Consider the following 27891-nt stretch of genomic DNA (forward strand, 5'->3'; position numbering starts at 1 on the left):
TGGGCAGGAGAGTGCGCTCCCACAGGCACCGCTGAGGACACTGTGCAATTTCAGTACCCGGGAGCTGTTCTGAAGTTAACTGGTTATTTCCGCCTTTACACGTAGGCAGTGGTTTCAGACGTTGAGTATTAGTTGCCTGTGTAAGGCCTAAACCTCCCCTCACTGGTATTTCCGGATGAAGCTGGGCAAGAACTCCTGCTCCAGGCGACTCTGACTCTGTGTGGGCTCATCTGTATGCGGCCCGTTACTGGAGGCGACCAGCACCCACTTACTCCCGTGGAGCCCACGTGTCCTCACAGACGCACACTCGTCCACAGTAGTTCGGTTCAGTCCTTGCAAAGTGACCCAGCACCGGGGGCTTGTTTTCGCCTTCTTTTGAAGAAATGAGCCCAGAAACCCCCGTCCGGAAGTAGAAGGGGGAGTAGCGCCTGCCAGGACCGTAGTGGCCGCGGGTGAGGCCGTCTTCTGTCGGCTTCCCGTGTATCTGTTCACTCCCAGTGATCCTGAAGTGCTGTGGTGTCCATTTACATCGGAAGAAACTGAGGGGGAGGAAGGTTACCAGCTCGTTCATGACCACACAGCTAGTGAGTGGAGGTTGACAGAGTGGCCGCTGGCCAGGCCTCTGTGGCGGGCGCTGGGCTCTGCACGGGTGGGCGAGCTCTGCCTGGTCTCTGGGGTCGCCTCGGCACATTTGCCCAGACGGAGAAGTGGGAGCCGCTTAGCTGGATGGTTCGAGGTAGCCCTGCACCAAAAACCACGAAACCCAGTGCAGTAAGACGCACGGTCCTTTGCAGATGAAGTACACAGTGTCACAGGCGTTAGGACAAACATGTTCTTGGGGGGACGAAAGGGCGAAAGCCTAGCCCCCAGGTAACCAATGTGCAGGGAGGGCCTTACCGCGGTCCCAGGCTGGCGCCTGTGTGTGCTGACCGGTCGCTGGGCGTCCACAGCAGGCAGAGGCACCCAGGGCGCCAGCCTCTTCGTCTGATGCTGAGATCACCTCGTATTCGCCATGGCGCTTCAGGGCTCATGAGGACGGTACCGGGGGCCAGTCATGTCCTCAGAACCGGGGCCCTTTGGGGACGGTCCTCACCCCTGGCAGGTCCGTTCAGGATGTGGCGGACTCTGCGAAGGGCCATCCCGCGTCTGTGGTGGCTCCCCGCCTCTGCCGTGTGGCCCCCCACCAGCCGTAGGCTAACAAAACCGGGGTGTGTCCCGTGTCCTTACGGACTCTGAAATTCACACTTTATATACTTTTCCTGTGTCGTGAGGTGTTAATGTTCTTCTGAAATTTTCAATCAGTTAAAAATGTAAAACCCATTCTTAGCTTGCAGACCATCTCAAAACAGGCAGTGAGCCAATTCTGTGACTCTTCTGACATGCCAGCAGGGGACCCTGGTGGGGGAGGTCTGCAGGGCACATGCAGGGTGCGAACTGTCCGCTCCCCAAATCGTTTCCGGGTCTCTCAAAATGGCGCAGTTACAGCGTCTTATGATCAACGCATACTACATGTTTGTGGGGAAATGGTTTTATTCCCTTCGAGCTTTGAAGCGAGTGTACTGGGAACGAGTCGCAAGCCATGCTCCCAGAACCAGGGACTGGTCTGAAGACAGAGCAGTGGTCAACGGCGTCCCGTGTGTGGACACTTTCCTCTGGGGACGGGCAGGGGGCCCTCCAGGAGGGTAACCACGCTGCCGTGTAAATGTGTTGTCCGTATTCTAATACAGTCGTTAATTTTAAAACCCTCTCCCTGTGTCAACGTAAGTCTTCTTTCCACCCGGAGTTACGGTGTCTCGTGTGTGTGCTAATCCTCCCCTCGTTTCTTGTTTCAGCTATTTGTACAAGAATGAGATCCAGTCAATTGACAGGCAAGCGTTTAAGGGACTTGCCTCTCTAGAACAACTGTAAGTGTCCCTCTCCTGCGCCTGACTGCCTTGGATGTCACCTGCCCTCTTGCCTCTCGTAGGGAAGATGAACTAAGTTTGCTGTCTGCACGATGCATGTCTGTACTAACGGGGCGTAGGGCGTGTGTGCATGCCGATCGGAAAAGCAGTGGTTGACTCGTTACTCCTCTGTCTGTCTGACCCCCACCCACCCGGTCCCGGACGGCACTGGTTTCTGCCCAAGAGCAGCCCGGTGCTGAGCCCCCGTGATACAGAGATCAGTGAGAGCCAGTGGCCCCTGTCTTCATGGTGCTCCCGAGTTAAGGGACAGGCTCGCACACAAGTGAAGGGCCTTCGGGGAGAGGCACCCGGGGCGCCGCGGGGCCAGCAGGTGGTTTTTATCGCCCGCCGGTTCCTTTTGTGACTCTGCGCACGTGCAGCTTCCTTCGTTTATGACGTCATGATTTCGGAGAAAATAAACTTTTTCACGTGGTTCTAGTTAGCGTGTGTGGATGTCGTTTCCGTGGCCGCACGAGAAGTCCTCCGTTGCTGTGAAGTCAGCACGTTCATTTCTAAGTAGAATTCCCGGCAACGGGAGTCTCTTTCTGGTTTGTTTGTTTGACTTTTCAGCTGTGGAGCTGGAACAACTTGGAGGGTTCCAGAACTGCCCGCAGTTTAGTCGCACAGCCGGACGGGGCCGGTTGCTGTAACGGGGGGTTTGCCCACGGCCGCCCGCGCGTGTGCGTGTTTCCTCGGCCGGCCGGGCGCAGAGCCTGCGCGGGGACCCCCGGCAGGACTGGGGTGTGGGCACCCCGAAAACAGTGCCTCAGGGCACACACAGTGCTCGTGTGTCGAGGCCCTTTTGATTCGGGAGGGACCTGCATTCCTCAGCTCACTGCGTGTGGCTTGTGATGTCAGGGAGGGAAGGGGTCGTACGGAAGTGTTTGTGTAATCTTCGCTTCAGAGAGAAAGGGACAAAAAGTTCAGAGCTGTGCAGAAACACACGGAAGTGTCTGGAAAACGTCCAGGTGGAGGAGAGTTTACGAAGGGACACACTTCCCCCCGGGACGGGGCAGTGAGATCATCGTAGCCGACACCTAGAAAATCGCGTCTGATTTAAACGTGCTGGAAAGTTAAAGCACGTGGAGCTCACCCTGACGGGGGGGGGGGGGGGGGGGGGGGGGGAGGAGGCGGGGAGGCCAGCTACTTTCCAGGAAGAAAGGGGCAAAGTCTGGGGAAAGTGAGGCTTACTGGACCAGGAGCCCCAAGCAGGGTCTCTAACCAACCGGCTGGAGACAGCGGATCCTGGGTCCGGATGCCTTCGAAACCCCCAGTTAGGGAGTTAGAGTCCCTGCCACCGGGACTTCATGCCCTGAAGGTCGGCGAGAGTGTGACAGACCCAGAGACACGTGGGACCAGGCCCCCCGCCACGGGGAGGACTCTGTGCGAGGAGACGGGGCTGTTCTGGTGGGTGTGCCCGGGCTGCGGTCTGGGGTCCCGTCCCCATGCCAGGAGCCCCTCCACACCCCTGGGATAAGCCCGGGGCCGCTGGAGTCTGCCGAGCTTCTGCCCAGCGGGTTTCTGGGAGGCCCGCATCGTGTGTGGTGAACGTGTGTGGCCAGACACAGAGAGCGTAGATGGAGTTGGGGCTCACGGCCGTCTTGGGGCCGTGGGAGGGGGGTGGCCCCAGGCCGCCCAGAGCCCCGGGGAGTCTCTCCTGCCTCCTCCACCTCCTCCCTGGGCACCTCCCCCAGGACTCCCCCTCCCTGCCGATGGGGGTCCCCTCCAGGAGCCTCCTGTGATGGCCGCTGACTGTGGATTTTCTCCCTGTGTCCCCTCTGTTCCCTGCTTGTGGGCTTCCCACCCTGGTGTGCGGGGCGATGGGCAGGGACCTGTCCGCGGGTGTCACGGAGGCACGGGAGGTGGATCTGGCAATGACCTGAGACTTGGTGGGGGGTGGGGGACACCGTGCACCCTCCCAGGGAGCCAAGGACAGGAACAGAGGGCAAGGGAGGACAACTGAACTCTGGTGACCCAAGTTACGGTAATTTCAGAGTTAGTGGAGGTCTCCGAGTGATCTGGGTGCGTTTCTAGAGTGCTTTCTGGCGTTTGGGTTTGGGGTGAAGCCTGTAGCTGCTGGGCCCAGCGTCCCCTCCCAGAGTCAGCCTGTGTGAAGGCGGGGACCCCCCTCCTCCTCGTGTGGGTGGGGGGCTTGCGGCAGGAGCACCCTGTCCTAAGACCTCTTCTGGTGTTTTTCTTAAGGGGAAAACCACCAATTTCCAAAGTGAGAAAAGCAGTAATTCAGGAAAATGGGGAGAAATTAGTTGTGGTAAAAAATGTGTAAATTATGGAAAGTTAAGGGGACATAGTGAATGAAATATAAATGCTGGATATTCTGTGTAATTAGCACATTATCTTACTAAGCCTGGGGCTGTGTTATTTTTCCTGTAGTTCTTTCCAGAGCTGACGGTATGCTCACCCCCCACATTAACGTATACGCGTGTCCTCCTCTAAATTCACATATAGACTAGAAGGTTTGAATGACGGCGTGCACCTACTTACATATGTGCTGCAATTGAGAATATTTTGGCTTTTTTCCTGCGAAGGTCCGTGTGCTTTGCAAGCAGGTCCCCGGGCTAAGCAGCCAGGCCCCAGGCCTGAAGGGGACTTGGTCAGAGTCCCTGCTGTCCTTCTTACAGTCTGTGCCCAGTTTTTAATTGTATTTAATCTTACTATGTGATTACTTCATGTGTTTTCTGCACAATGTAGGAAATCTAGAGAGTTACCTATTGACATACGAATTTGAAATGACTTAGGAACCATTTTTTTGAGCAGAAAATCTAGATCAGCAAAAGTAAAATTGTTTAAAATGTTTCCTTTCTCTTTTTCCTTTTGTTTAAAAACTTGTCTAGATACCTGCACTTTAATCAGATAGAAACTTTGGACCCAGAGTCATTCCAACATTTGCCGAAGCTGGAAAGGCTGTAAGTTGATTTCGTCTTGCCCTCCCGTCTTCCCATTGGTCCCCGGGGGCCGGCGTGCCGTCAGGTTCTGTGATGGAAAAGGGAACACTGCCTGTCCAGACACCTGAGCAAATCTCTGTTCCTTGTCTAACAGTTCAGAAGCGGGACTTACAATTTTCTCTTTATTTGGAGATGGTGATAAAATAGAAAAAAAATCGAATTATTTTCTGAACTAAATATTGTTCTCAAGTTCATTTGCATCACATAAACGCAGTCGCTGAGGTATTGTTTACAACTCACTTACTTGACTGCTTGTACTCTTTTCTACACGTGTAAGAAGCGTTTTTAAAAGTTGGTTGTGGTTTTCTCTCTTTCAACAGATTTTTACATAACAACCGAATCACACATTTGGTTCCAGGAACATTCAGTCACTTGGAATCTATGAAGAGACTGTAAGTGTGTCTTTACAGAAGCCGATTCCCTGCCATTGGCCCGGTCCTGAGCTGGGTCCTGTGGCAGGGGCTGCGGGGTATGTCACATGCAGAAAAGCACAGGGACACCCGGAGGGCACAGCCGAGAGCCCCCGGGACTCCGGGGATGTGCCAGCAGGTTGACCCCTTCAGAGGCAAGCAAGACATGTTTTAAAATCAGTTTCACATTCTTCAGATTAATTTTTAATTCCATGTTGCAGATTTTGGTGGTGGAGCCACGTCCGTGTAGGACTCTGTGTCCTGTCCCCAGCCCTTGGGTGTTCACAGAGCTGGGCATTAAGTAAACTGGTCCCCCGGTTTCTAAGGCCTCTAAACGCACTTCTTGTACCGGGTGGTGTATTTTAATAGAAGGAAGGGATGTTAGTGCTGGCCGAGAACGTTGCTTGACGCCCTTCTGTTTTCCTCCGCGGTCAGGAGGGCCGCCGCTCTGCGGTTGGCCGTCACCGAGCGTAAGGAGCCACTGAGCGTAAGGAGCTAGACATCAGGAAAAGGGGAAGATCATGCTAATGAGCCCAGGTCCAGAGCGAAATAAGGTGAAATAAGACAGCCTCCCTCGCTAGTTAGGATTCCTTCTGGACAAAGAAACGAGCCAAAGTCAGACGGCGTTCTGGCGAAGGTGGAGGGGCACTTGGTGTTGAGGGAGCAGGGAGGTCTCCAGAAGAGCAAGCTTAGGGCCGGGCAGGCAGGCGGGGTCCCCGGAGTGGGGACCTGGCCAGCGGCCTGGACGCTCCTCGCCGGCCTGTGTCCGGCAGGCCCCGCACAGGCTCACGCGTCCAGGTCGTCCGGGGTGGGCTCGTCCCCACGTCTCACCGTCTTCCCTGTCCCAGGAGACTGGACTCCAACGCGCTGCACTGCGACTGTGAAATCCTGTGGCTGGCGGATTTGCTGAAAACCTACGCCAAGTCTGGCAACGCACAGGCGGCCGCCACCTGTGAATACCCGCGACGTATCCAGGGGCGCTCGGTGGCCACGATCACCCCTGAAGAGCTGGACTGTGGTGAGTGCGGCCTGGGGCCGAGGGAGACCCAGAGCCCCGTGCTGGCACCCAGGGGGTGTGGTACGCACGGCCCTGCCCACCTGCAGGGACGGCGTCCCTGCATCAGATCCTTGTAGGACTGACAGGGACGCTCCTTGGCAAAGCCCTGGTCTGCACACAGCATCTCTCGGTGCCTGTGGGGTTTCTTGGCTTTTGTTTTCAGGTTCCCCTGCAAAATCAGCAAACTGGGTCACACTGTCCCTGCCTCCCCGTCCCTCCCGCCCCCGTGCACACAGGCTGCAGCTGCCGGCTGCCTCTGCGCACTGGGCTGGGCCTCCGGCCACGGCCCCGAGACACAGACCGCCAGAAGGGCCAAACTCCGACGGCGGGGCAGAGTCCTGCAGTGCCCAAGGACTGGTGCGGCTGAGCCTTTTAATTGCAGCACTGTTTTGGGGTGCTGAAGTCCATTTCTCTAAAGCATCATCGTTTTTTTAGTGTTGAAAATACATGTAACGAAACTAGAAATCAGCAGCTTTTGTGAGTAACCAGCCAGCGTCTGCACTCATTTGTTAACTGTCCTTACACGTGTGCACCCGTCTGAGCACCTGCCCGGCCTCAATAGTGTGCGGCGTCAGAGGCCCTGTTCACATGTGTGCGTCCTGTGCGACTGTCCTCCGGCAGGAGCCATGCCACACGCAGGCAGCACTGCTGGGCTGTGTGTGCCTCACAGACGAGGCTCTTTCCTGGGACAGAGGCCAGAGGCCGCAGCTGAGAGTGCCAGGCTGACCCCTGACATCTACACGCGTGTGTGTGTGTGTGTGTGTGTGTGTGTGTGACCACCATGCACCACACGGTTGATGTCCCAGAGCTGCCCTGGGTGGCCCTGCTCCCCAGCCGCCTCTGACTTAACCAACAGGACCCCGGCTCGAGGGCCATGGGTTTTGTCTGCCTCCTGCCACCGTATTCGTGGAGAAGGAGGACATGGGGCAGCCCCCCCCTTAGCAGATTGGAGGAGGCAGCTCGTTGGTCCCAGGGCCATAGGAGTGGGATGCGCACATGGGAGGACAGAGGACGAGGACGCGCTACTGTCCTGCCTTGCACAGTAGAGCTTTCTGCTCTCAGGAGTGCGTTAGCTAAAAGGCTTTGTTTTCTATTGCTTTATTCACCCAAAGCAGCTGTTCCTGGAGTTTGCTGTGTGCACAGGGGTCTCGCCGGGTTTATCTGAGGGTCAGAAACGCTGGGTAAAACTCAGCCTGTCTCCCAGGAGATGCCCGTCTGTCATCTTCGTGGGAACATTGTGGTTGGGATGGATGTTTGAACACTTGGGATTTTCTCTTAAACCTGAGATCTGGTTTGGGTTCTTGCTGACTCTAACGGGAGTGTTTAAAACCAAGAAGAAATGCGTTTCCTTCTTGGCACAGAAAGGCCCCGGATCACATCAGAGCCCCAGGACGCAGATGTCACCTCGGGGAACACTGTGTTTTTCACATGCAGAGCAGAAGGCAACCCCAAACCTGAGATCATCTGGCTGCGAAACAAGTAAGTGATTCTCACTGTCCGCCCAGATGGCCCGTCTGCACCACTGGGCATGTGCCCACGCCGCCACCCTGTGGGCCTCTCGACACTCTTGGCCTCTCCGGTGGAGGGAAGGGTCTAAAGGAGAACGTTTCTGCATCGTTTCTGCTGTAAGGGGCCGTCCGTTACTCCCCCTGCCTGGGGTGAGGGGCGTGAGGGAGGCTTGGTTCTCCGCCAGATCTGGGGGGAGGGTGGTCACTGGGGCTTCGAAGCTGGAACCGTCCTCCTGGGTGAGGAGGGCTCCTTCCTGCTGGGACAGCGTCTTCAGGGACGCCCATCAAGTGGGCACTTTTGTAGTTAGTTCCTTGCACGTCTGATCGGCCTCAGGAAACGAGCGTCCTCCCTTCCGTCCACAAGCATTTCGGGGTGTGTGGGGGCACAGGTGTCGGAGGACGTGGCTCCCGGGGCCTCGTGTTAACACGGAACGCTTTCCAGCGTGCGTTCTGAACCGACTCCTTGAAAACGGATTGTTAGCGTGAGACCCCCTGTCATTGCTTCTGTGTTCATTCTCACGAGGACACGGACAGGCTTTTCTGCGGATCTTGGCTGTGGGCATTTATACTCTGAGCTGAGCTCGCTGGCCGTTCGGTCGTAACAGGGCACAGAGGACCCTCTGGTGACCGAGCCCAGACGCCCACCCAGCCGTCATCCCTCCCAGTGCTGGGCCGTGTTCACAGAGAAGATGCGTAGGAAGCTGGGGAGCTTGGCATCAGAGAGCCGTCAGGTGCAGGAAGGGCAGCACTTTACTGCCTGTGAAGTTTGGGAGCCTCGTCTACACCTGGGTTTGTCCTTATGACCCGGGCCCAGCGCCGTGCAGGATGTGAGCAGTGCCAGCCTGGTCCTCAGAGAGGATGTTCTCTTGGATGTCTCTGGAGTCGTCAAGATTTAAAATCCTGAGTTAATACAGGAGGAGTACGCGTGTATTTGAAAAGTAGAAAGGCATGAATTCGGCTGAGCCTTTTCCATTAACCCCAGGCCTGTCATCTGGTGCTGGGCTCTGCCTCCACCCGCCAGCCTCTCCTGTGGGTCCGCCTCCCCTGCTGACCTGCCTCCCCTGTTAGTCCACCTCGCCGGTGGGCCTGCCTTCCCGACTTGCTGGCTCACCGTGTTTATGGAAGGGAGCTGGGCCAGATCAGTGAGTCTCTTACGTTTGGAACCTGGGGAGACTGTTGCTTCCATCCAGAAAACCCCGTGGATGAGGACGGATGTCACTTTCGGTGGGTTGGTGCAGGTAGAGAGGTGTGTGAGCCGGGAGGGGAAGGGGGTTCTCACACCTGGCCGGGTCTTCAGCCGAGAGCCTGTAGGTTTCTGAGTGGCGTCCATAGGGAAATGCTCACAACAATGATGGTTTTGTCGGTCAGTGTATGTAATCATTTGCTTTAATAATAGCAAATGTTTCTGTCCCATTTTCTTGAGTCAGTTTGCCAGAAACCAAGGAAAATGTTTCTTTTGAATTTTTCCCACTATTTTCATTATTTTCCTTTGGAAAGAGGACCGCTTTGAAACTTAAAAATATTTTTTGTTTTATTTTATTTATTTTTATTTGAGAGAGAGAGAGAGAGAGACAGGGAGGGAGTGTTGGGGAGGAGCAGAGAGAAGGAGAGAGAATCCCAGGCAGGCTCCATGCTGTCAGCACAGAGCCTGACTAGAGGCTCAGTCCCACGGACTGAGATCATGACCTGAACCAAAATCGGGACAGAGTGGGACCCCTGTACAACCACGCCACCCAGTTGCTCAAACTTTAAAATCTTTGTAAACTGAAACTGAATAGTAAAAGTAACCAGGAATTAGTGATGCACTAGGCCGGCCCCTGTCCCAGACATGGTAATGATGTGGGACACTGTTGGGGGTGGGAAAGTGTCCTGGAAAGCCCAGGCATGGCGTCTCTGCCTCCCCACGTGCTCAGGTGTCTTCCGGTGTGGACTGGGCCTCCTGGAGCTTTCCGAGTCTGAGCGTGCCGGGTTTGTGTCTTTGCAGCAACGAGCTGAGCATGAACACAGATTCCCGCCTCAACTTGCTGGACGACGGAACCCTGATGATCCAAAACACACAGGAGACAGACCAGGGGATTTACCAGTGCATGGCGAAAAATGCCGCCGGGCAGGTGAAAACACAAGAAGTCACCCTCAGGTACTTTGGGTCTCCAGGTACGTGGAGAGGACGCCACATGAGGGTTCCTTCCAGAGCTGCCCTTGCTCGTGGCGCACAGGCTCCCTCCCTGCACCCAGCTGGGCAGGGCACGGGTAGGACGTGGGCAGGGCATGGGAAGGAAGTGGGCAGGATGAGAGCAGGAAATAGGCAGGAAGTGGGTATGATGAGAGCAGGAAGTGGGTAGGGTGAGGGTGGGCATGGGCAGGAAGTGGGTAGGATGAGAGCAGGAAGTGGGCAGGGCACGGGCAGGAAGTGGGTAGGATGAGAGCAGGAAGTGGGCAGGGCACGGGCAGGAAGTGGGCAGGATGAGAGCAGGAAGTGGGCAGGGCATGGGTAGGATGGGGGCAGGATGAGGGCAGAAAATGGGCAGGGCACGGGCAGGATATGGGCAGGAAGTGGGCAGGATGAGAGCAGGAAGTGGGCAGGGCACGGGCAGGAAGTGGGTAGGATGAGAGCAGGAAGTGGGCAGGATGAGAGCAGGAAGTGGGCAGGATGAGAGCAGGAAGTGGGCAGGGCATGGGCAGGATATGGGCAGGAAGTGGGCAGGATGAGAGCAGGAAGTGGGCAGGGCATGGGTAGGGTGAGGGCGGGCATGGGCAGGGCATGGGTAGGATGGGGGCAGGATGAGAGCAGAAAGTGGGCAGGGCACGGGCTGGGCATGGGGAGGGCCAGGGCAGGGTGTGGGCAGGGCGCGGGACCAGAAGTGGGCAGGAAGTGGGCAGGGCGCGGGACCGGAAGTGGGCAGGATGCTGGCCGGAAGTGGGCAAAGCGCGGGTGCGCTAGTCTGCAGCGAAATTCCTTCACCCGGAGATGCTGGAGCACGTGGTCCTAGGTAATCCTCGACCTTTGCTCTGTTTTTTAAGAAGAAATTCAGACTGATGTTTTCTTAAAATGAGTCCATTTGTGTTTATTGTCATGAGCAACATATTTAGATTTATAAGTTTTGCATCCTGGGACTATTTATCCAGTCTTTTTTGTATTCTGTGCCTAATTTTGGAATAATTGCCCATCTTCTGTTTCCTGCTTTCACTTTGGAAGCCACAGCGTGGTTCCTTGATGTCAGTGATTCCCTAGGATAATTTAAACGTGACCTTAAGTTACCAGAGTCGATAATCACCGCCTACTGTTGTCTCCAAAGTAGGCTGTGTTCTGATTTTTCGGTGTATGAAACATTTTGTGCTTCGTGTGTTGTGTGGTCATAGCATAGTTAGCACTTCTGAATCTCGCCCTTTCTTTCTCACTTGGAGCTGGAGTCAGGCGGCAGCCCCTCATGAGGACCAGCTTTTGGTTAATAAAACTTGAAGGAGATTTATTTCCACATTCGACTGATGCCAACTCTCTGTCCACATTGGGTGCGCAGTTGCACCCAGAGCTGTCCTCGCCTTTGCCTCTGTTTCTCCATGGGCTCTGAACAGCCACTTCTCAAGCCACAGTTGCAAGTGCCCTCCGGGTGGGCTTTGACTTTGGGGTTCTTGCCCCTGCAGATGGCTTTGTGGTCTCTAGCTTGCCATCCTCCAGAAATGCTAATATTAGGATCATTTCTGCACCTTCTATTTATCTGTTCTTTAGATACGTGTTTAGTACAGTTTAAACATTAACCGAATACGAAAGGCGCAGAAATGTTCTTCTGTGTGTCTTTCTTCATCCCCTAAATTGACGCCTCCAACCCCACTCTCCCAGATTATGGCTAGGGCTGCCTTCTTCGCCCCCGCCTTGCTTGTTTTTCATCTCAGAACGTGACTGGTTCTCTTACTCTTTCCTTTCCACAGCTGCGTGGAATTCATGATCTGTGGCAATGTGATCTATTTAACTGGTTCTTTGGAGTTTCTGAGGTTTTTCCTCAAACCTTTTGCCATTATCAGTCCACATCATCCCTTTTTCCAAAACCTCTTGGGTCTGATATCATTTGGAAATCAGAAATTGGGGGAATTTCAGCAGGGCCACCTGGTACGTAATCTGTTTAAGTGGCTCGCAGGGTCCCGGGCACCGCCCTGTAGCCACCGTATCCGCGTCCCACAGCGAGCTGTGTGCAGTCACGTGGCGAGGAGTAAGTTAAGACTCCAGACGCTTCTCGTCAGATTAAGTTTTACAAATAAATTATGAAAGATGTTTTGTGTTTGGAGCGTTTTTGGATTTCAGAATTGGGGAGAAGGGTGTCGGCCTGAATATACATCACAGGAATTTAAAAAGCACCCTTTTGGGGTACAAACGTTGTTTTACATGCTCGTAAACTCCTAGGAGAGTGATCTCTGGGTAACGGGGTGTATGACTTCTCAGTTCTGACGTGTGTGGCCACGTCACCGCAGGTGGGCCGTGGCGGTTTATGCCGCTGGTGTATGAGCTCCGTGCTTCGTGGACGCCCTCACAAAACGTGTCGCTCGGGGCGGCACAGACTTTCTTCTGGATTCAGAGCTGGAACATACTAGCTCAGCTAGCTTGTGCTTTCTTTTTGCATAGGAAATGGGTTATTTTTATTTGTTCTAAATACAGTTTAAAAATAGTGTTTCGTGCTAGTTAGAGGCTCTGGCAAGGTTTGACTGGACTGGCCCAGTGTACTTAGAACGAACAGAAGTTAGGATCCTGCCTGGGGCTGCTCTGTCCACGCTGAAAGAGGGAGCCACCCGGCCATCTGTCGGGCACTGACGGCCCTCATCCGAGGCAGCACATCCCTGCCGGCTGCACGTTCTTTAAAAGAGAAAGAAGACGAGAGAGTGTTGATTAAACTGTTTGCTTTATTTTAAGGCCAATAGATGGAACGAGTGGCCTGGAGAGAATCCCGCGCAGAGCCCTGTTGCTTGGCCAGAGGAAACTAATCCAGAACTTGTGTTTCCTTGTGACAGCTCGACCCGCTTTTGTAATCCAGCCACAGAACACGGAGGTGCTGGTCGGCGAGAGTGTCACCCTGGAGTGCAGCGCCACAGGCCACCCTGTGCCGCGGATCACCTGGACCAAAGGGGACCGCACGCCCCTGCCTGAGGACCCTCGCGTGAGCATCACCCCCTCTGGCGGCCTGTACATTCAGAACGTCCAGCAGGAGGACAGTGGGGAGTACACGTGCTTCGCATCCAACAGCCTGGACAGCATCCACGCTGCGGCTCTGATCATCGTCCAGGGTGGGTCGGGGCGCCCCTCGTCGCTCGCGTGCAGACCCTCTCCCCGCCCCCAGCGCACTTCCCACATCCGACTTCCGCGACTTGGGGATTCGTTTGGTTTCCGAATGGAGACTTTAGGACAGTTGATTTCTCCTGGGGCTTTATCTCTGGCCGTGTTATCTGTGGCACGTAGGGCACCTGGCGTGTGTAAGGCGAACACACGAGTGTGGGCGGTGTGCACGGGCGTGTTGAACCCATCAGTAAGCCTTGCATTCAGCTCGGAACTTCCCAGGAGTAGCTTTGGCTCCAGCTGCAGACAGACAGTACCTGTAGTGTTAAGAGCTCAGCTGTGTGTTTCCTAACGTCCGACTGACTCTTGGTGAGTTTGTTGCCTTGTTAATAGATTACACAGTGAGGCATTTGAGGAGAAGCTCTGAGCCAGGAGAGTGCCAAATCCCGAGAGATCAGCCCTCTCTCGATTTGTCTGTCTTCCCTAGCCTCCCTCCTCCATGGAAGCCCCCTCCCTTGCCGTCTGCTGTGAGTCTGTCCTGCTGCCTCTTTGGGCACGTAACCGCGTGGTGCTGTCGTCTGGTCGTTACTGTTGCACGCACGGATCTGTTCTGGGCTTAGGGCTGTGTGATTCACACCCCCAGCAGCAAACCAGCTCCTGTCCCCACGTACAGCTGGGCCAGGTGACACTTAGCCACACAAGGACGAGCGGACGTTGCACGGCGAGAGGAGCGGGACCCCCTCGTTAGCCTCACCGCCGTCAGCAGCCGTCTGCTGAGTCAGCAGAGGTCTCTGACCGTCTCCCAGCGTCCGATGCCCTTCTGCCGTCATGCTATTCCCTCTCTGGCGTCCCCCTGTGGCACAGCTGGCCGCTCGGGGCCGTGGCGCCTGCCCGGAGGGAGGACCCTGATGCTCCTTCCAGCGGTTTTACCCAGATCCACCTCTGAAATGATCTTTCCCATGTTTTTCCTTCCGGAAGCTCTTCCCCAGTTCACCGTGACCCCTGCGGACAGAGCTGTTATCGAGGGCCAGACGGTCGATTTCCAGTGTGAGGCCAAGGGCTACCCACAGCCGGTCATAGCGTGGACCAAAGGAGGTAAGAGCCGCCTCGGGAAGTCTGTCTGCCCTTTCCAGGCAGCCCCGGAGCCCCTGCCCAGGCCCGAGTGGTGGCCGAGCCAAGGCGTGTCCCGGCCGTGGGGACCGTCGGCGTGTGTGTGTCCCAGCCTCGCCTTCGCCCACTGCTGCCGAAAAGGACACGGGGAGGAGACTGTCCACGAGGGCGCTGGGGTGGCCTTCTGCTTTCTTGCTCCTCCCATGTAGTCTGTGTTTTGCTTCTGATCTACACTGAATTAGCATCTCGATGGGATTTAGCAGCATGTGGGATAGAAGTTTCTGGAAACCGATTGTAGCACATGTCTGTTGGAAGCTCATTTCCTGGGCCCGTCGTGCTGTGTCTCCACCTGCGGTGAGGTCACACTGTTGATCTCCACCTGTCGATCACGCTGATTCCCCGGGGCCACCTCTCCTGCTGCAGCTGGTGAACCACAGGGCAGATGACGCAAAGACACAGACTTCTCCCGGGACGTTGGCAGCCCGGCTGGGAAGGTGGGGGGAGGAGAGGTGGCCTCCGGGCTCCGCTCTGGGAGTGACCTTGAGAACCTGCCTTGAACCGGAGGGCAGCTCCCCGAAGGGGCCCTTAAACCAGAGGAGCACCCGGGCAGGAGTTAACACCTGCACCTCTATTCTGGGCAGGAGGGGCTCCGCCAGGGCACTTGCCCCCTCACCTGGGGTGTCCTTCGCTTCTGAGTAGCTCCCGCCCTGACCCCTGCCCCGTGGCCCGTCCTCGGGCCGACGTCACACACGCCCCCTGTGTCCTGCCTCCTGCTTGTTTAGCCTGCGTCCCTGCCACCCGCTCCTCCCTGCTTCTGGGCAGTTTCTCAGAGGCGGGAGCGTGTCTCTTGTCCCTGACCTGCCGCACGCCCCGTAGGCTGGACCGTCGCTCAGGAGGTGGTGACCCAGGGGCCCTGCTTCTCATTTGCTCCGAGAACGTTCTGCTGACCGACGTACCCGAGTCCTGCCTCTAACCCACCACTCACTGCGTGTCCCACTGACCGGCGCCCCCGTGCCTTTCAGGGAGCCAGCTGTCCGTGGACCGGCGACACCTCGTCCTCTCCTCGGGAACGCTCAGGATCTCGGGTGTGGCGCTCCACGACCAGGGCCAGTACGAGTGCCAGGCTGTCAACATCATCGGCTCCCAGAGGGCTGTGGCCCACCTGACCGTGCAGCCCAGAGGTACGTGCGGCTCCCTCCTGGCGGACCCGCCGCTCTGTGCGGAGGCACCGTCCGGAGACGCGGGCCTTCTGCGGCCAAGGTTCCCGTCACTGCTCGCGACAGAGCGTGTCCTCTTCTTCTGAACACCCGTCCCTCGTACCTGCTCGAGGTACAAGGTGTGCGTCCCGCGCGTGGAGCTCCTCGTGGGGAACCCGACGAGGCCGGCCTGTCCGTGCTCTGGGGCCGATTCTTCCCGCTTCACAGAACGGCTCTCATATCCTTTCCAGGATGGTCACTGTGGCCAGGGGTCTGATAGCTCCTGACCCGTGGACGAATCCTGAGAATGTCCCAGGGATTCTGTCTCTTGCCCCATTGTCCCATGAGCCTTCACACACGTCTTCCTTTTGTCCTTTGTGGGTGTGTGGTCTGACCATTCTCTCCGCGAGAGGCGCCCAAGCCAGAGTGTGGCTGGTGCTGCAGGGTCCCCAGCCCCTGGGGGGTCCTTCCCTGATGGTTTGGGGCCTGGGCTGTCTTCCTGTTACTCAGGCGGGCTGGACTGCTCTCGGCTGGGGCTGACCTTCCCATTCCCGACGGGCAGCATGTGGGATGGCCTGTTGCATGAGATCCTGTGGGTGGTCCCTAAAGGGCACCAGGACTTCCCACGTGGGCGTGGGCCAGGATCCTCACTTTCCTGGTGAGGAAAGCTCTTTTCCTAAGTGTGCGTTTCCTGTCCTAACCATCAGGCTCTCTCCGGGGCCCGTGACGTCCCAGTCCCCCCGCCCCACGTAGACAGGAGCTGGTTAGGGCTGCGTCTGCTCTTCAGACGTGCTCCTCAGGTCCATCGTGGGCCGCGGGCAGACCATCTCCCCTTTCCTCCGGCCCTTCGGCTCTCTGCAGACAAGGCTAGGAGGCAGAGTGACAGGCTGAGACTGGCAAGAGTGCCCTGGGTCTGGCCTGGCTGCGGGCAAGGGGCTGTGCTCTTTTGAAGCCTTATGGTGTAAATCACAAATGTTTTGGGATTTCCACCGTGGTCAGCTGGCTGCCCCTTCTTTGCAGTCACCCCGGTGTTTGCCAGCATTCCGAGCGACAGGACGGTGGAGGTGGGCACCAACGTGCAGCTCCCCTGCAGTGCCCAGGGGGAGCCTGAGCCCGTCATCACGTGGAACAAGGTAGCACCTGCCACGGGCGGGGGAGAGGGGGGTGGCTGCCGGCCGCGCGCTTCCTCTCGGAGTCAGCAGATGCTGCGGGCCCCTTACTGACAAAACCAAAACGAGGCAAATGCACAACACAGCATCATGCTCTTCGTGACCTTCCCCATGACAAAAGCCAAGAAAACCTTCTGGCTAGATCCGTGGGCCCATAATCCATACGGGAGGTTTTTGGTGTTATTTCATTCTTCCGTGTTGTTTTTCTGAAGCCCAATGCAAAAGTGCATTTCCACGTTTAGCCATTGTAAACAAGAGTTTGATGGGACGTGTCCCCGGAGGATGGGGTGGCCATGGGCAGGGGTCCCTCGGAGGGAGGCTTGAGTTCCCCCCACTGTCTGCCAGACTTCGCCTGCCATGACCACACGGGGCCATCCCGCTGGCCCTTGCCCAAGCTCTGTACCTTCCCTACCGTTGTGCACACCGCATAGGGGTGTCCTTTCATGAGCCCCCGATCCCCAATCCTGGAGACTCCAAGGAACTTATCTGTGTCTTCTCTGGATCTTTTGCAGGAGTTTAAGAAAACTCTCACCGAATTGGATTAAATGTTCTCTTTCTAGTTTTGGGTAGATGTGACCACAGTCCGTGTGACCCGTCCACTCATGAGGTCCTGACAGGCGGTGTCCCCACCCCAGAAAGACAACGCCTGCTTCTTGATCTTATTCTTAGTATCATTTCTGTTCTGCTTTGTTCCAGGATGGGGTTCAGGTGACGGAAAGTGGGAAGTTTCATATCAGCCCCGAGGGGTTCTTGACCATCCACGACGTCGGGACCGCGGACGCAGGCCGCTACGAGTGTGTGGCCAGGAACACCATCGGGCAGGCCTCCGTCAGCATGGTGCTCAGCGTGAGCGGTGAGTCCCCTCGGCGCGTGTGTCCTGAGGTTGGCAGACATTCTCCCGCGTGGACTCACATAGCAGGAGGGCACCTGGCCCAGCGCACTTGCAGACTGACGTGAGGGTTTTCAGGGTTACGGGAAGGCAGGGCACCCCCAGTTTGCAGGGGCGTTGCCGGGATCCTGAGAGGAGAGCTGCCTGCCCAGACTCACACGCTCTGGCGGCCACCCCGAGACCTCAGGCCGCTGTGGTCACGTGCCCTGTGCGGCTTTTCTTGATGAGGGGTTTGGTGGTTGGTGGAGTTGTCATCCAAACCCATTCGGGTCTGGGAGCATGTAATTTGCAGTCCCCATCTGGCAGGAGCGGACGCGGCTGGTGCCCCTTCACTGTCCTCGCGCCGGTTCTGGAAGGGGCCACGTGTCCTCCCGGGATGAGTGTCTGTCATCACTGACCGGTCCCACCCCGGACCCTGAGCCACACTGAGCCCACCTCTGCATCTGCCCCTTGCCTGTCTCCTTCACCTGTTCTGTCCGTATGCTGCCGCCATCTTCCTGAAGGCTCAGATCCCCAACGTGTCGCTGTCGCTGTCGCTGCCCTGTGCCCTGTGGCTCCAGGACAAACCCACAATGTTAGGTTGGACCCAAACCTGCATCTCCTGTACGTCCCGTCAAGCTTCCCCTCCGCCATCCCGAGCGGCCACCACCTTCGCTTGGGTCTGTGTTTTTGCCTTCCTGCCTTCTCCACAGGCTTGTGAGTGTCCACAGGAAGCAATGGGGTTGGGTTGGTTTGTACACCCGCCACCCCCCACGCCTTAAGCCTAAAGCCACTTCTTAAATAGGAACCACGGGGGCTCCCGGGTGGCTCAGTCGGTGAGGTGTCTGACTCTTGATTTCAGCTCAGGTTGACTCCAGAGTTGTGTGATCGAGCCCCGAGTCGGGCTCTGCGCTGACAGTGTGGAGTCTGCTTGGGATTCTCTCTGCCCTCCCCCTGCTCTGCCTCTCCCCAACTTGTGCTCTCTGAGTCTCTCTCTCAAAATAAATACAAAAATATTTTAAAAGGGCAGCCTTTTAAAAAAAAAATGAAAAAAAAAATAAACGTGAACCATAAAGGAATAACTGGAAGCCTGATTTTGGAGGGTTTTTTTAGGGAAAAATATTATTTTCCCATCATACATGGTATGTGAAATGGATGTAAAATTAGATTGGTGAATTTTATGACTGTTTTTTTAATTACAGTTTTTTATACCTGAAGTAATGTTACTTAAATGTGAATTGGTTATATATGAGATTTAAAAATAATCTCCCCACAATCCCACTTCTAAGAAATAAGCACTATTAACGTTTTGGTGAATTTCCTTTATTTTTTCAAAAGGTAGGTAAATGTTTTCGTGTTAGTTTTCGTGATTGTCGTTTACAGAGGAAAACAAATTGAAGTGATTCATAATAATGAAACATTGGAGTCATAACATTCTATACAATTATCGGACCCTCTCGTCTAGCACTTGGCATAAAAACATTCGGTTCCAAAAGTTAGTAAGTTTGGCTCTATGCGAGACCCACTGCGCGGGGGGTCTGCCTGGGAAATGCTGTTGGGCCACGTGGGTCGAGAGCGGGTAAACGTGTCCCACGCACCGTGGCTCGCCCGCTGTGTGCCCGTGTCGGCGGGGAGGAGAGCGTCCCGGGCAGCCACTCTGTACACGGCTGAGGGCGGGCGCAGGGGTGTCGGGGGCCCGAGGGGCTGCGGCTCACGTGCAGGCAGCGGACGCGGACGAGTAACAGAGCGAACAGCAGGCTCCGGTCGTGATCCGACCGGGAGGCTGGGGCTCGGGGCAGGTGGTCGGGGAGGACCCGCCCTGGGCACGCACATTCTGAGGAGCGGGGCCGCGTGGCCTGGCGCGAGTGGCGGGCGTGAGGCCTGAGGTTGGGACGGGCCGAATGCCAGAGGCCAGGCGGGGTCGGGGCCTCGTCAGCCGGGCTGTAGTCTGGCTTTTATTGCACGGGTGTGGGAAGCCACCGGAAGGGTCCGAGCAGTTCCGAGGCAGTAAGGACGGTGAAGTGTGGGGGGGGAGCGAGGACGGTGTCTGCCAGTGTCCCAGTCGGCGTGCTGCCGCAGCGCAGGCGTGATGGGCCTGCCGGCCGTGGACCCACGCAGAGCCCGGCGGGCGAGCGCCGTTCGCTGAGATGTCACAGAGCGGGGTGGAGGCTGGGATGAGGCGCACGGAAGGTTCTGTGTCCACGCGTGAAAAGCACGAGTAAGCTTCAGGGGGAGAGATGGGCTGGTGCGGATTTGTGAGTATTTAGACCACTGCCCCCTGTGACCCCCAGGGAGGGCCTGAGGCTGGCCCGGCGCAGCGGGGAGATGTCTGGTGGGAAGGAGGAAGCGGCCACACCGCTGCAGAAGGGACAGAGGTGGGGGTAGGCATCAGGAGGCAGGAGTGGGGGTCAGGTAGACCTGGCTCCTGTAGGTCCTTGGGAGGTGTGAAGAATCAGGAGGGAGTGTGTCCCAGCAGGAGGGAGTGTGTCCCCAGAGGGAGGAAGTGTGTCCCTAGAGGGAGGAAGTGTGTCCCAGGAAGGAGGAAGTGTGTCTCAGAAAGGAGGAAGGAGGGAGTGTGTCCCAGCGGGAAGGGAGTGTGTCCGCGGAAGGAGGAAGGAGGAAGCGTGTCCCAGGAAGAAGGAGCAAGTGTGTCCCAGCAGGAGGAACTGTCCCAGGAGGGAGCAAGTGTGTCCCAGGAAGGAGGAAGTGTGTCCCAGGAAGGAGGAAGTGTGTCAGAAAGGAGGAAGGAGGGAGTGTGTCCCCGGAGGGAGGAAGGAGGAAGTGTGTCCCAGGAAGGAGAAAGTGTGACCCCGGAGGGAGGAAGTGTGTTCCCGGAATGAGGAAAAAGGAAGTGTGTCTCAGGAAGGAGGAAGTGTGTCCCTGGAGGGAGGAAGTGTGTCCTAGGAAGGAGGAAGTGTGTCTCAGGAAGAAGGAGGAAGTGTGTCGCAGCGGGAGGGACTGTGTCCCAGGAGGGAGCAAGCGTGTCCCAGGAAGGAGGAAGTGTGTCCCACGGCCAAGTGAAAGAAGCATTTCAATAAGATCGTTTAAATTTGTGTCAGACTCTGGAAAGGCTGAGTACGTTTAGGGAAAAAAGTACCACTTCGTGCCCGGTGACCTTTGCTCCAGCCGCGTCAGTGGATAGGGGTAGAAGATCGGTTGGTTCGGGGTTATTTTATTTAGCAAACTCTGGTATTAAGTGGGAAGAGACGAGAAGAGGGAAGTGGAAAGGCCCAGAGGCCTGCAGGTTAAGCCGTGTGGACCTGTGTATGCACGCGTGTGTGCGCGTGTGGTAATGGTGCGCTCGTGGCGGTGACGTGATCAGCCCATGGTGGACAGGAAAATGGAGGGGGCAGAGTCTTTGTAGGGGCGAATGGCTGGAGATCCAGGCACCTGTGGAGGGTTTGGCCGCTGACGGAAGGACGGAATCCACCAGGAATTAAAATTGGCCGGAGCCAAGCCTCCACTCGCGGCCGGGCTTCGCTAGGAGAATTGGCTGCTTCACGTCCGAGCTACTTTTCCCATCCTCCTCCAGGGTCACGTGGTTTCAGAAATTCAGGTCTATAATTTACATATGGCTTGAAAATAGCTTCTAGCGTGATTTAACTTTGGTGTGAAAAATAGTACTGGAGGGAGGTGTGCCTTATTCTAAATGATGTCGTGTCCACATGTGATCTCCTAACCTGTGGGGCAGTGTTTGGGTAATGAACGACCTTGTGTTTTCCAGTTCCTGACGTCAGCCGAAACGGGGACCCGTTTGTGGCCAAATCGATTGTTGAAGCAATTGCGACCGTGGACAGAGCCATAAACTCAACCCGCACGCACCTGTTTGACAGGTACTGGGGGCGGAAATGGGTTCAGACCACTGTTTGGTCAGGCTCCGGGGTGAAGCGCATGCGGTTCAGGACACGAAGCTGTGACCTATGACGTCTGAAGAAAAACCTTTCAATTTAAAAGTCACAGTCTCCATTGGCACCGGGTTTTGTGGGGTTCAGATGACGAAAGTCACCGTTTCTGAGTGGCAGCTGAGCTGTGACTCACAAGACGTTTTCAGAAAACCTCCACTTACTCACTTGGCTTACGACCGAATGATTGGGCAAAAACAAATTATTTGTCGGGTGCGTTGTATTTGCTTGTGTTGGCAGTTCCAAAGTGTTTTTTCCTGCCTCAGAACTGTGTGTTTTCTCTGTTGATTTAATGATTTGCCTTTAGCGTCTTTGGTTTTGACGCTTTCCATTCGGGATGAATAAGGCACAGTCTGCCACGTCTGGAGAAGCGGCTTCACCAACACTCAGCGGCAGTGATCGTACCTTGGGGTGTGATGTTCGTTCTCAAGGGTTTTTTCTGTTCTTCCCTCCGCTCCTAACCCGTTAGCCGTCCCCGTTCTCCCAATGACCTGCTGGCCTTGTTCCGGTACCCGAGGGACCCCTACACCGTGGAGCAGGCACGCGCGGGAGAGATATTTGAGCGGACGTTGCAGCTGATTCAGGAGCACGTGCGGCACGGGCTGATGGTCGACCTGAACGGAACAAGTTAGTCCTGGGGTCTTTCTCTCCCGAGTGCCAGGCGTCCACCCCACCTGTGTGGCCTCCTTGGGGGCCATGCCCGCATCCCCGTCTGAGTGCAGGCTCGGCTGCCCGGGTGCGGGCCACGCCGGGTCCTGCAGCGACGGCCTCGGGTATCTTGGACGCCCACACGCTGCTGGCCCCCGGCCGAGACAAATGGTTCCCCGTGACAAATGGCATGGAGGGAAGAGGTGGCAGGGCAGCGGCTGCCACGTGAGGCCGTGCACACTGGACGAAGCGCTGCGGGCCGTCGGGACGGCATCTGCGGCGCTCGGCTGTTTGCAGAGCGGCTGCTGAGGCCTCCCGGGTGTCATGTGCACGGTGGGTGACTGATGCCCTCTCTCCGGCCCCCGCCGTGCTGGGAGCAGAGCAGCGCCGTGAGAAGTGCCGGGTGGCCGTGGCTTTTATTCTGGAAAAGCAGCCTTCCCACCACGCGTATTCTTTCACAGCTTTCCGGGAGCACGCACAGTCCCCTCTCTCCGGGAGGCAGGCTCCGGGTTTTCAGGGTTTTTTGATTGGTCTTCAGTGAGCCAGCCGATCTTTTCCATCAGGACAGAAATGTTGGAGAATTTGACATTCTTAGATACGTGCATGTGGCTCGAAGATGTGGGAATGGGCCCCTGTCCTTGGGAGTGGAACGCGTCCTTCAAGCCTGACCTCTGCCTTGCACTGGTTTGGGGCTGAGCTTCCTGGCGCGGGTGTGCAGACTATAGGCCTGTTTCCTCGTCCTGGAGGGCGCTGGCCTCGGTTGAGTGTCGGGGGCCATCTCCGGACGTTTTCTCTCTTCCATGGACGGCCAGCCTCACCTTGGAGGTGCTCCCTGGGGAACCTGTGTTGGGCACTTCTCCACTCTTCGGGCCCAGGATGGGGACTGGGATGTGTGAGGCTCAGAGCATTGTCCTGTGGACAGGGACATGTGGGGTCTGTGGCTTTGTCCCCGTGGACAGGGATGCGTGGGGCTCGTGGCCTTGTCCCCGTGGACAGGGACGCATGGGGTCTGTGGCCTTGTCCCCATGGACAGGGATGCCTGGGGCTCGTGGCCTTGTCATCGTGGTGCCTCACGGTGTCCCCAGCCGTCTGAGATAGGGACCGTGCTCTGCCCCCTGTGGGGGCCCGTGGGGTTGCCTGGTTTTCTTCCTCCCTTTCTTTGTGTGGCTCATCGTTCAGGAGCTAAATGTGGCCGTGGCGGCTTCTGCAGGCGGGTCCTAAACACTGTGCGGCCTCTGTACGAGGCAGAGCCCGTCTGCTGTTGGTCCTTGTGCAGGACCGCGGGGTCGTCTCCCATCAGCACGTGCTGTTTACAGGAACACGGAGACCCGGACAGACAGGAATCAGTCAGCACCCCGGCACGGGTGCACAGCCCGCCCCAGTCGGGGTGTCTGAGGCTGGGCAGGCTGGGCTGGAGCAGGTGGAGAGACCGGGGAGGGGACAGGATGAGGGAACTCTCGGGTGCCCAACCGGAAAGGGCCCCTGAGGCGAGAGGAGGGTTTTGTCATGGTCTCCGTGATGTGGGGGCCGTGGGGCTTCTTGTAGAAAAGTGACCTGATCACGTGGATCAGGTCGTTGGGTGGCCTTGATGTGAAGGGGGAGGGGCAGCGTGGGACGCGGGGCAGGCGTCCGTGGGGTGGCCCAAGGGGTCCTGGGTGGCAGGTGTCCGTGGAGCGACCCAGGGGCACCTGTGGAGTGACCCGGGCGGGTTCCAGGTCACGGGTGTCCGTGGAGTGGCTGCGTGGGGAGGTGAAGCATTGCAGTAGGGTGGCCAGCGAGTGGGGTGGCTTCCAGCTGTGCTGAAGGCAGAGGTGACAGTCAGGTGACTGGGTCTCTGCCCAGGGGCAGGAAGCCCAGAGGTGACTCTGGGTGAAGTGGGGAACCTGGAGGCCAGGTTAGTGGTGGGAGGGACTGTCTCACCTCCAGCAGCTCGCAGGCATGCTCAGGGGACGCTGGTCACCAGGGGTACCTGTGTCCTCGAGCTGCAAACCCCGGTGTCCTAACTCGCCTTCGGAGCCTTCCGCACCTGTGCCCAACACAGTCCAGTCTGTTCCATTAGCCTCAGGTGCCTTCTTTTCCTCGAATTTCAGTGTTTTCCCTGGTAGTTGCTTGTCTGCCTTCGGGGATGGTTTTTATATCTAAAGCAAAGCAGAGGGAGCAAGCATGGCTGCGGATGGTCAGGGCAGTGTGCAGAGTCCCCGGCGACCAGCTCACTACCCGGAACTTGCTGATGCAGCCGGTAGTCAGCCCACCGGGTTAGTAGGAAGGCTTGGCCTGGCGGCAGTTTATCAGGGCGCTGGGGGAGACTCGGGCGTTCAAAGCACAGCACACGTGTCTGGGTTCACAAAGGTGGCCCGTCTGTGTCCAGCCTTGCCTGCTGGCCGGTACCCATGCTTGCCCGGGCCGTGCTCGTCCCTCCGACTGGAAAGCAGGCCAGAGGAGAGAGGGGCAGTGCAGGGGGACGCCAGCCCCGACCCCTGGGGGTTCTGGGGCTTCCCGAGGTAGACACCCCAATCCTGCTTTGCCGTGTCTGCGAGGTGCCCGCGGACGGAGTGTTCAGGTCTGAGGGAGCCGAGCGTCGGGCCAGCTCGCAGCCCAGCGTGCCTGTCCTCTCATGCGGCACGCCTGCCCCCTCCCACCTCCAGCTCTCTATTCCCTCCATGGGTGGGACTGGCTCGGCTCCTTTAAATGTAGGCAGAGTCCATCTTGACCGGCTTCAAGCAGGTACCGTGCAAGATGGTGCTGACCAGGAGTCTAGCAGTGTGGGCGGACATGTGAGCCTGTGTGCCCGTGCATGCATGCCCTTCTGTGTGCGCGTGTGCCCCTCTGCCTATGTGCCGTGTGTACACGTGTGCCCCTGCGTGTGAACGTGTATTCCTACACGTGCATATGTGCCCTTGCGTGCGTGCTCTTGCTTGTGTGCGCGTGCCTCTGCGTGTGCACGTGTGCCCCTGGGTGTGTGTGCCCCTCTGCACGTGTACCTCTGCATGTGCTCCTGTGTGTGTGCACGTGTGCCCCTGCGTGTGCATGTGCTTGTGTGCCCTGCATGTGAACGTGTACTCCTACACGTGCATATGTGCCCTTGTGTGCATGCTCTTGCTTGTGTGTGAGTGCCTCTGCGTGTGCACGTGTGCCCCTGGGTGTGTGTGCCCATCTGTGTGCACGTGTATGTCTGCATGTGCTCCTGTGTGCTCCCGTGTGTGTGCCTGTGTGTGTGCACGTGTGCCCCTGCGTGTGCATGTGCTTGTGTGCCCTGCGTGTGAACGTGTACCTCTACACGTGCATATGTGCCCTTGTGTGCGTGCTCTTGCTTGTGTGCGCGTGCCTCTGCGTGTGCACGTGTGCCCCTGGGTGTGTGCGCCCCTCTGCACGTGTACGTCTGCGTGTGCGTGCCTGTGTGTGTGCACGTGTGCCCCCGTGTGTGCCTGTACTGTGCACGTGGGCGTGAGGGTGCCCCTGTGCACACATGCACGCCCCCCTGAGCGCGAAGCTCTTCCAGCAGTCCCAGAACAGGCCCCTGGCGCACGTCTGGTCTTTCCTGGCTGTTCCTGCCGGGACCCCTTCCCCGGCACTGTGTGGACCCTGGGCTGTCCCCCGCTCCCCCACCGCGCGCGCCCATCCCACGAAGGTCCCCTCCCCTGGCTCCCGGCCCGGCAGGCAGGACTGGGTGGGGGAGGACTGTGGGGGCCAGGGCCGCGTGCCCGTGTGCTGCCCGCCGTCCGGAGGGTGAGCCGCGTCCCCCTCTGCCGCAGGTTACCACTACAACGACCTCGTGTCCCCCCAGTACCTGAGCCTCATCGCCAACCTGTCCGGCTGCACGGCCCACCGGCGCGTGAACAACTGCTCGGACATGTGCTTCCACCAGAAGTACCGCACGCACGACGGCACCTGCAACAATCTGCAGCACCCCATGTGGGGCGCCTCGCTGACCGCCTTCGAGCGCCTGCTGAAGGCCGTGTACGAGAACGGGTTCAACACCCCGCGGGGCATCGACCCCGGCCGGCTGTACCACGGCCACGCGCTGCCCGTGCCTCGCTTGGTGTCCACGTCCCTGATCGGGACCGAGACCGTCACGCCCGACGAGCAGTTCACGCACATGCTCATGCAGTGGGGCCAGTTTCTGGACCACGACCTGGACTCCACGGTGGTGGCCCTGAGCCAGGCTCGCTTCTCCGACGGACAGCACTGCAGCTCTGTGTGCAGCAACGACCCGCCCTGCTTCTCGGTTGCCGTGCCCCCCAACGACCCCCGCGTCAGGAACGGGGCTCGTTGCATGTTCTTCGTGCGTTCCAGCCCCGTGTGCGGCAGCGGGATGACGTCCCTCCTCATGAACTCCGTGTACCCGCGGGAGCAGATCAACCAGCTCACCTCCTACATCGACGCCTCCAACGTGTACGGGAGCACGGAGCACGAGGCGCGCGCCATCCGGGACCTGGCCAGCCACCGGGGGCTCCTGCGGCAGGGCATCGTGCAGCGGTCGGGGAAGCCGCTGCTGCCCTTTGCCACCGGGCCGCCCACGGAGTGCATGCGGGACGAGAACGAGAGCCCCATCCCCTGCTTCCTGGCCGGGGACCACCGCGCCAACGAGCAGCTGGGCCTGACCAGCATGCACACGCTCTGGTTCCGGGAGCACAACCGCGTGGCCGCCGAGCTGCTCTCCCTGAACCCGCACTGGGACGGGGACACCATCTACCATGAGGCGAGGAAGATCGTGGGCGCGCAGGTGCAGCACATCACCTACCAGCACTGGCTGCCCAAGGTGCTGGGCGAGGTGGGCATGAAGGCGCTGGGCGACTACCGCGGCTACGACCCGGGCGTCAACGCCGGCATCTTCAACGCCTTCGCCACGGCCGCCTTCAGGTTCGGCCACACGCTGGTCAACCCCGTGCTCTACCGGCTGGACGAGAACTTCGAGCCCATCGTGCAGGGACACATCCCCCTGCACAAAGCCTTCTTCTCTCCCTTCCGCATAGTGAACGAGGGCGGCATCGACCCGCTGCTCAGGGGCCTGTTCGGCGTGGCCGGGAAGATGCGTGTCCCCTCGCAGCTGCTGAACACGGAGCTCACCGAGCGGCTCTTCTCCATGGCGCACGCAGTGGCCCTGGACCTGGCTGCCATCAACATCCAGCGGGGCCGGGACCACGGCATCCCGCCCTACCACGAATACCGAGTGTACTGCAACCTGTCGTCCGCCCACACCTTTGAGGACCTGAAAAATGAGATCAAGAACCCCGAGATCCGGGAGAAGCTGAGACGGTGAGTTGAAGGAGGAGCCACCGTGTGGCGTCTTGGGTTTCTCAACGTTGTCAGGGTCAGGCGTGCCGAGAAAGGTGGCCCCACGTGTGCATGGCTGTTCTCGGGATTCTAGTGTGTGTTTGTGCAGCCGGGAGGGCAGAGCCTGTGGAGGGGTCGCCTTCGGAGGCCGTGCAGGTGCAGGGAGCGGTGGCCACAGCCACGTGGGTGCCCGGCCTGCTTGTGCAGGGGAGCCCGACGGGAGGGGAAGGACCTGCGGGGAACCTCGGGCCCCAGCGTGCGTGCGTGGGGCTCTGTGGGCAGCTCCCTTGCTCGCAGCAGGCAGAGAGCACCAGAGCTCAGCCAGCACGACAGGGACACCTCTGTGTCCGGGGACCACTGCCCACAGCCTCAGGCAATCGTGCGGGCTCCGGGCAGCAGGTGCCCGGGGCCTGTGGCGCTGGAACCGTGAGGGTGCTCTGGGCACCCCAAGACCACAGGGGCAGCAGGGAGGTTAGCGGCCTTGGTCCCTGGCTGGGCGGTGCGTTAGACCTGCATTTCTGCACTCACTCAGCCGTCCGCCCTTCTCACGGGCACGGCTGCCCTTGGCTTGCTGACTACCTAC

The 27891-nt window shown here is 58.0% G+C and overlaps 1 protein-coding gene across 1 annotated transcript in view; it reads left to right on the forward strand.

Annotated features, from left to right (window-relative positions):
• The window catches only part of PXDN (peroxidasin), an 80736-nt gene that overhangs the window by 40819 nt on the left and 12026 nt on the right, over nt 1-27891 (forward strand). Inside the window, exons 4-17 of the mRNA XM_042930348.1 lie at nt 1833-1904; nt 4796-4867; nt 5227-5298; nt 6165-6334; nt 7735-7852; nt 9866-10035; nt 12880-13152; nt 14120-14236; nt 15274-15432; nt 16468-16580; nt 17313-17469; nt 21209-21317; nt 21856-22013; nt 25787-27290. Of these exons, the coding sequence (XP_042786282.1) occupies nt 1833-1904; nt 4796-4867; nt 5227-5298; nt 6165-6334; nt 7735-7852; nt 9866-10035; nt 12880-13152; nt 14120-14236; nt 15274-15432; nt 16468-16580; nt 17313-17469; nt 21209-21317; nt 21856-22013; nt 25787-27290 (3264 nt within the window). The remainder of the gene's footprint in view (nt 1-1832; nt 1905-4795; nt 4868-5226; nt 5299-6164; nt 6335-7734; nt 7853-9865; nt 10036-12879; nt 13153-14119; nt 14237-15273; nt 15433-16467; nt 16581-17312; nt 17470-21208; nt 21318-21855; nt 22014-25786; nt 27291-27891) is intronic.

Source organism: Panthera leo, chromosome A3 (genome assembly GCF_018350215.1).
Source record: "Panthera leo isolate Ple1 chromosome A3, P.leo_Ple1_pat1.1, whole genome shotgun sequence".
In the NCBI taxonomy this organism is placed as follows: Eukaryota; Metazoa; Chordata; class Mammalia; order Carnivora; family Felidae; genus Panthera; species Panthera leo.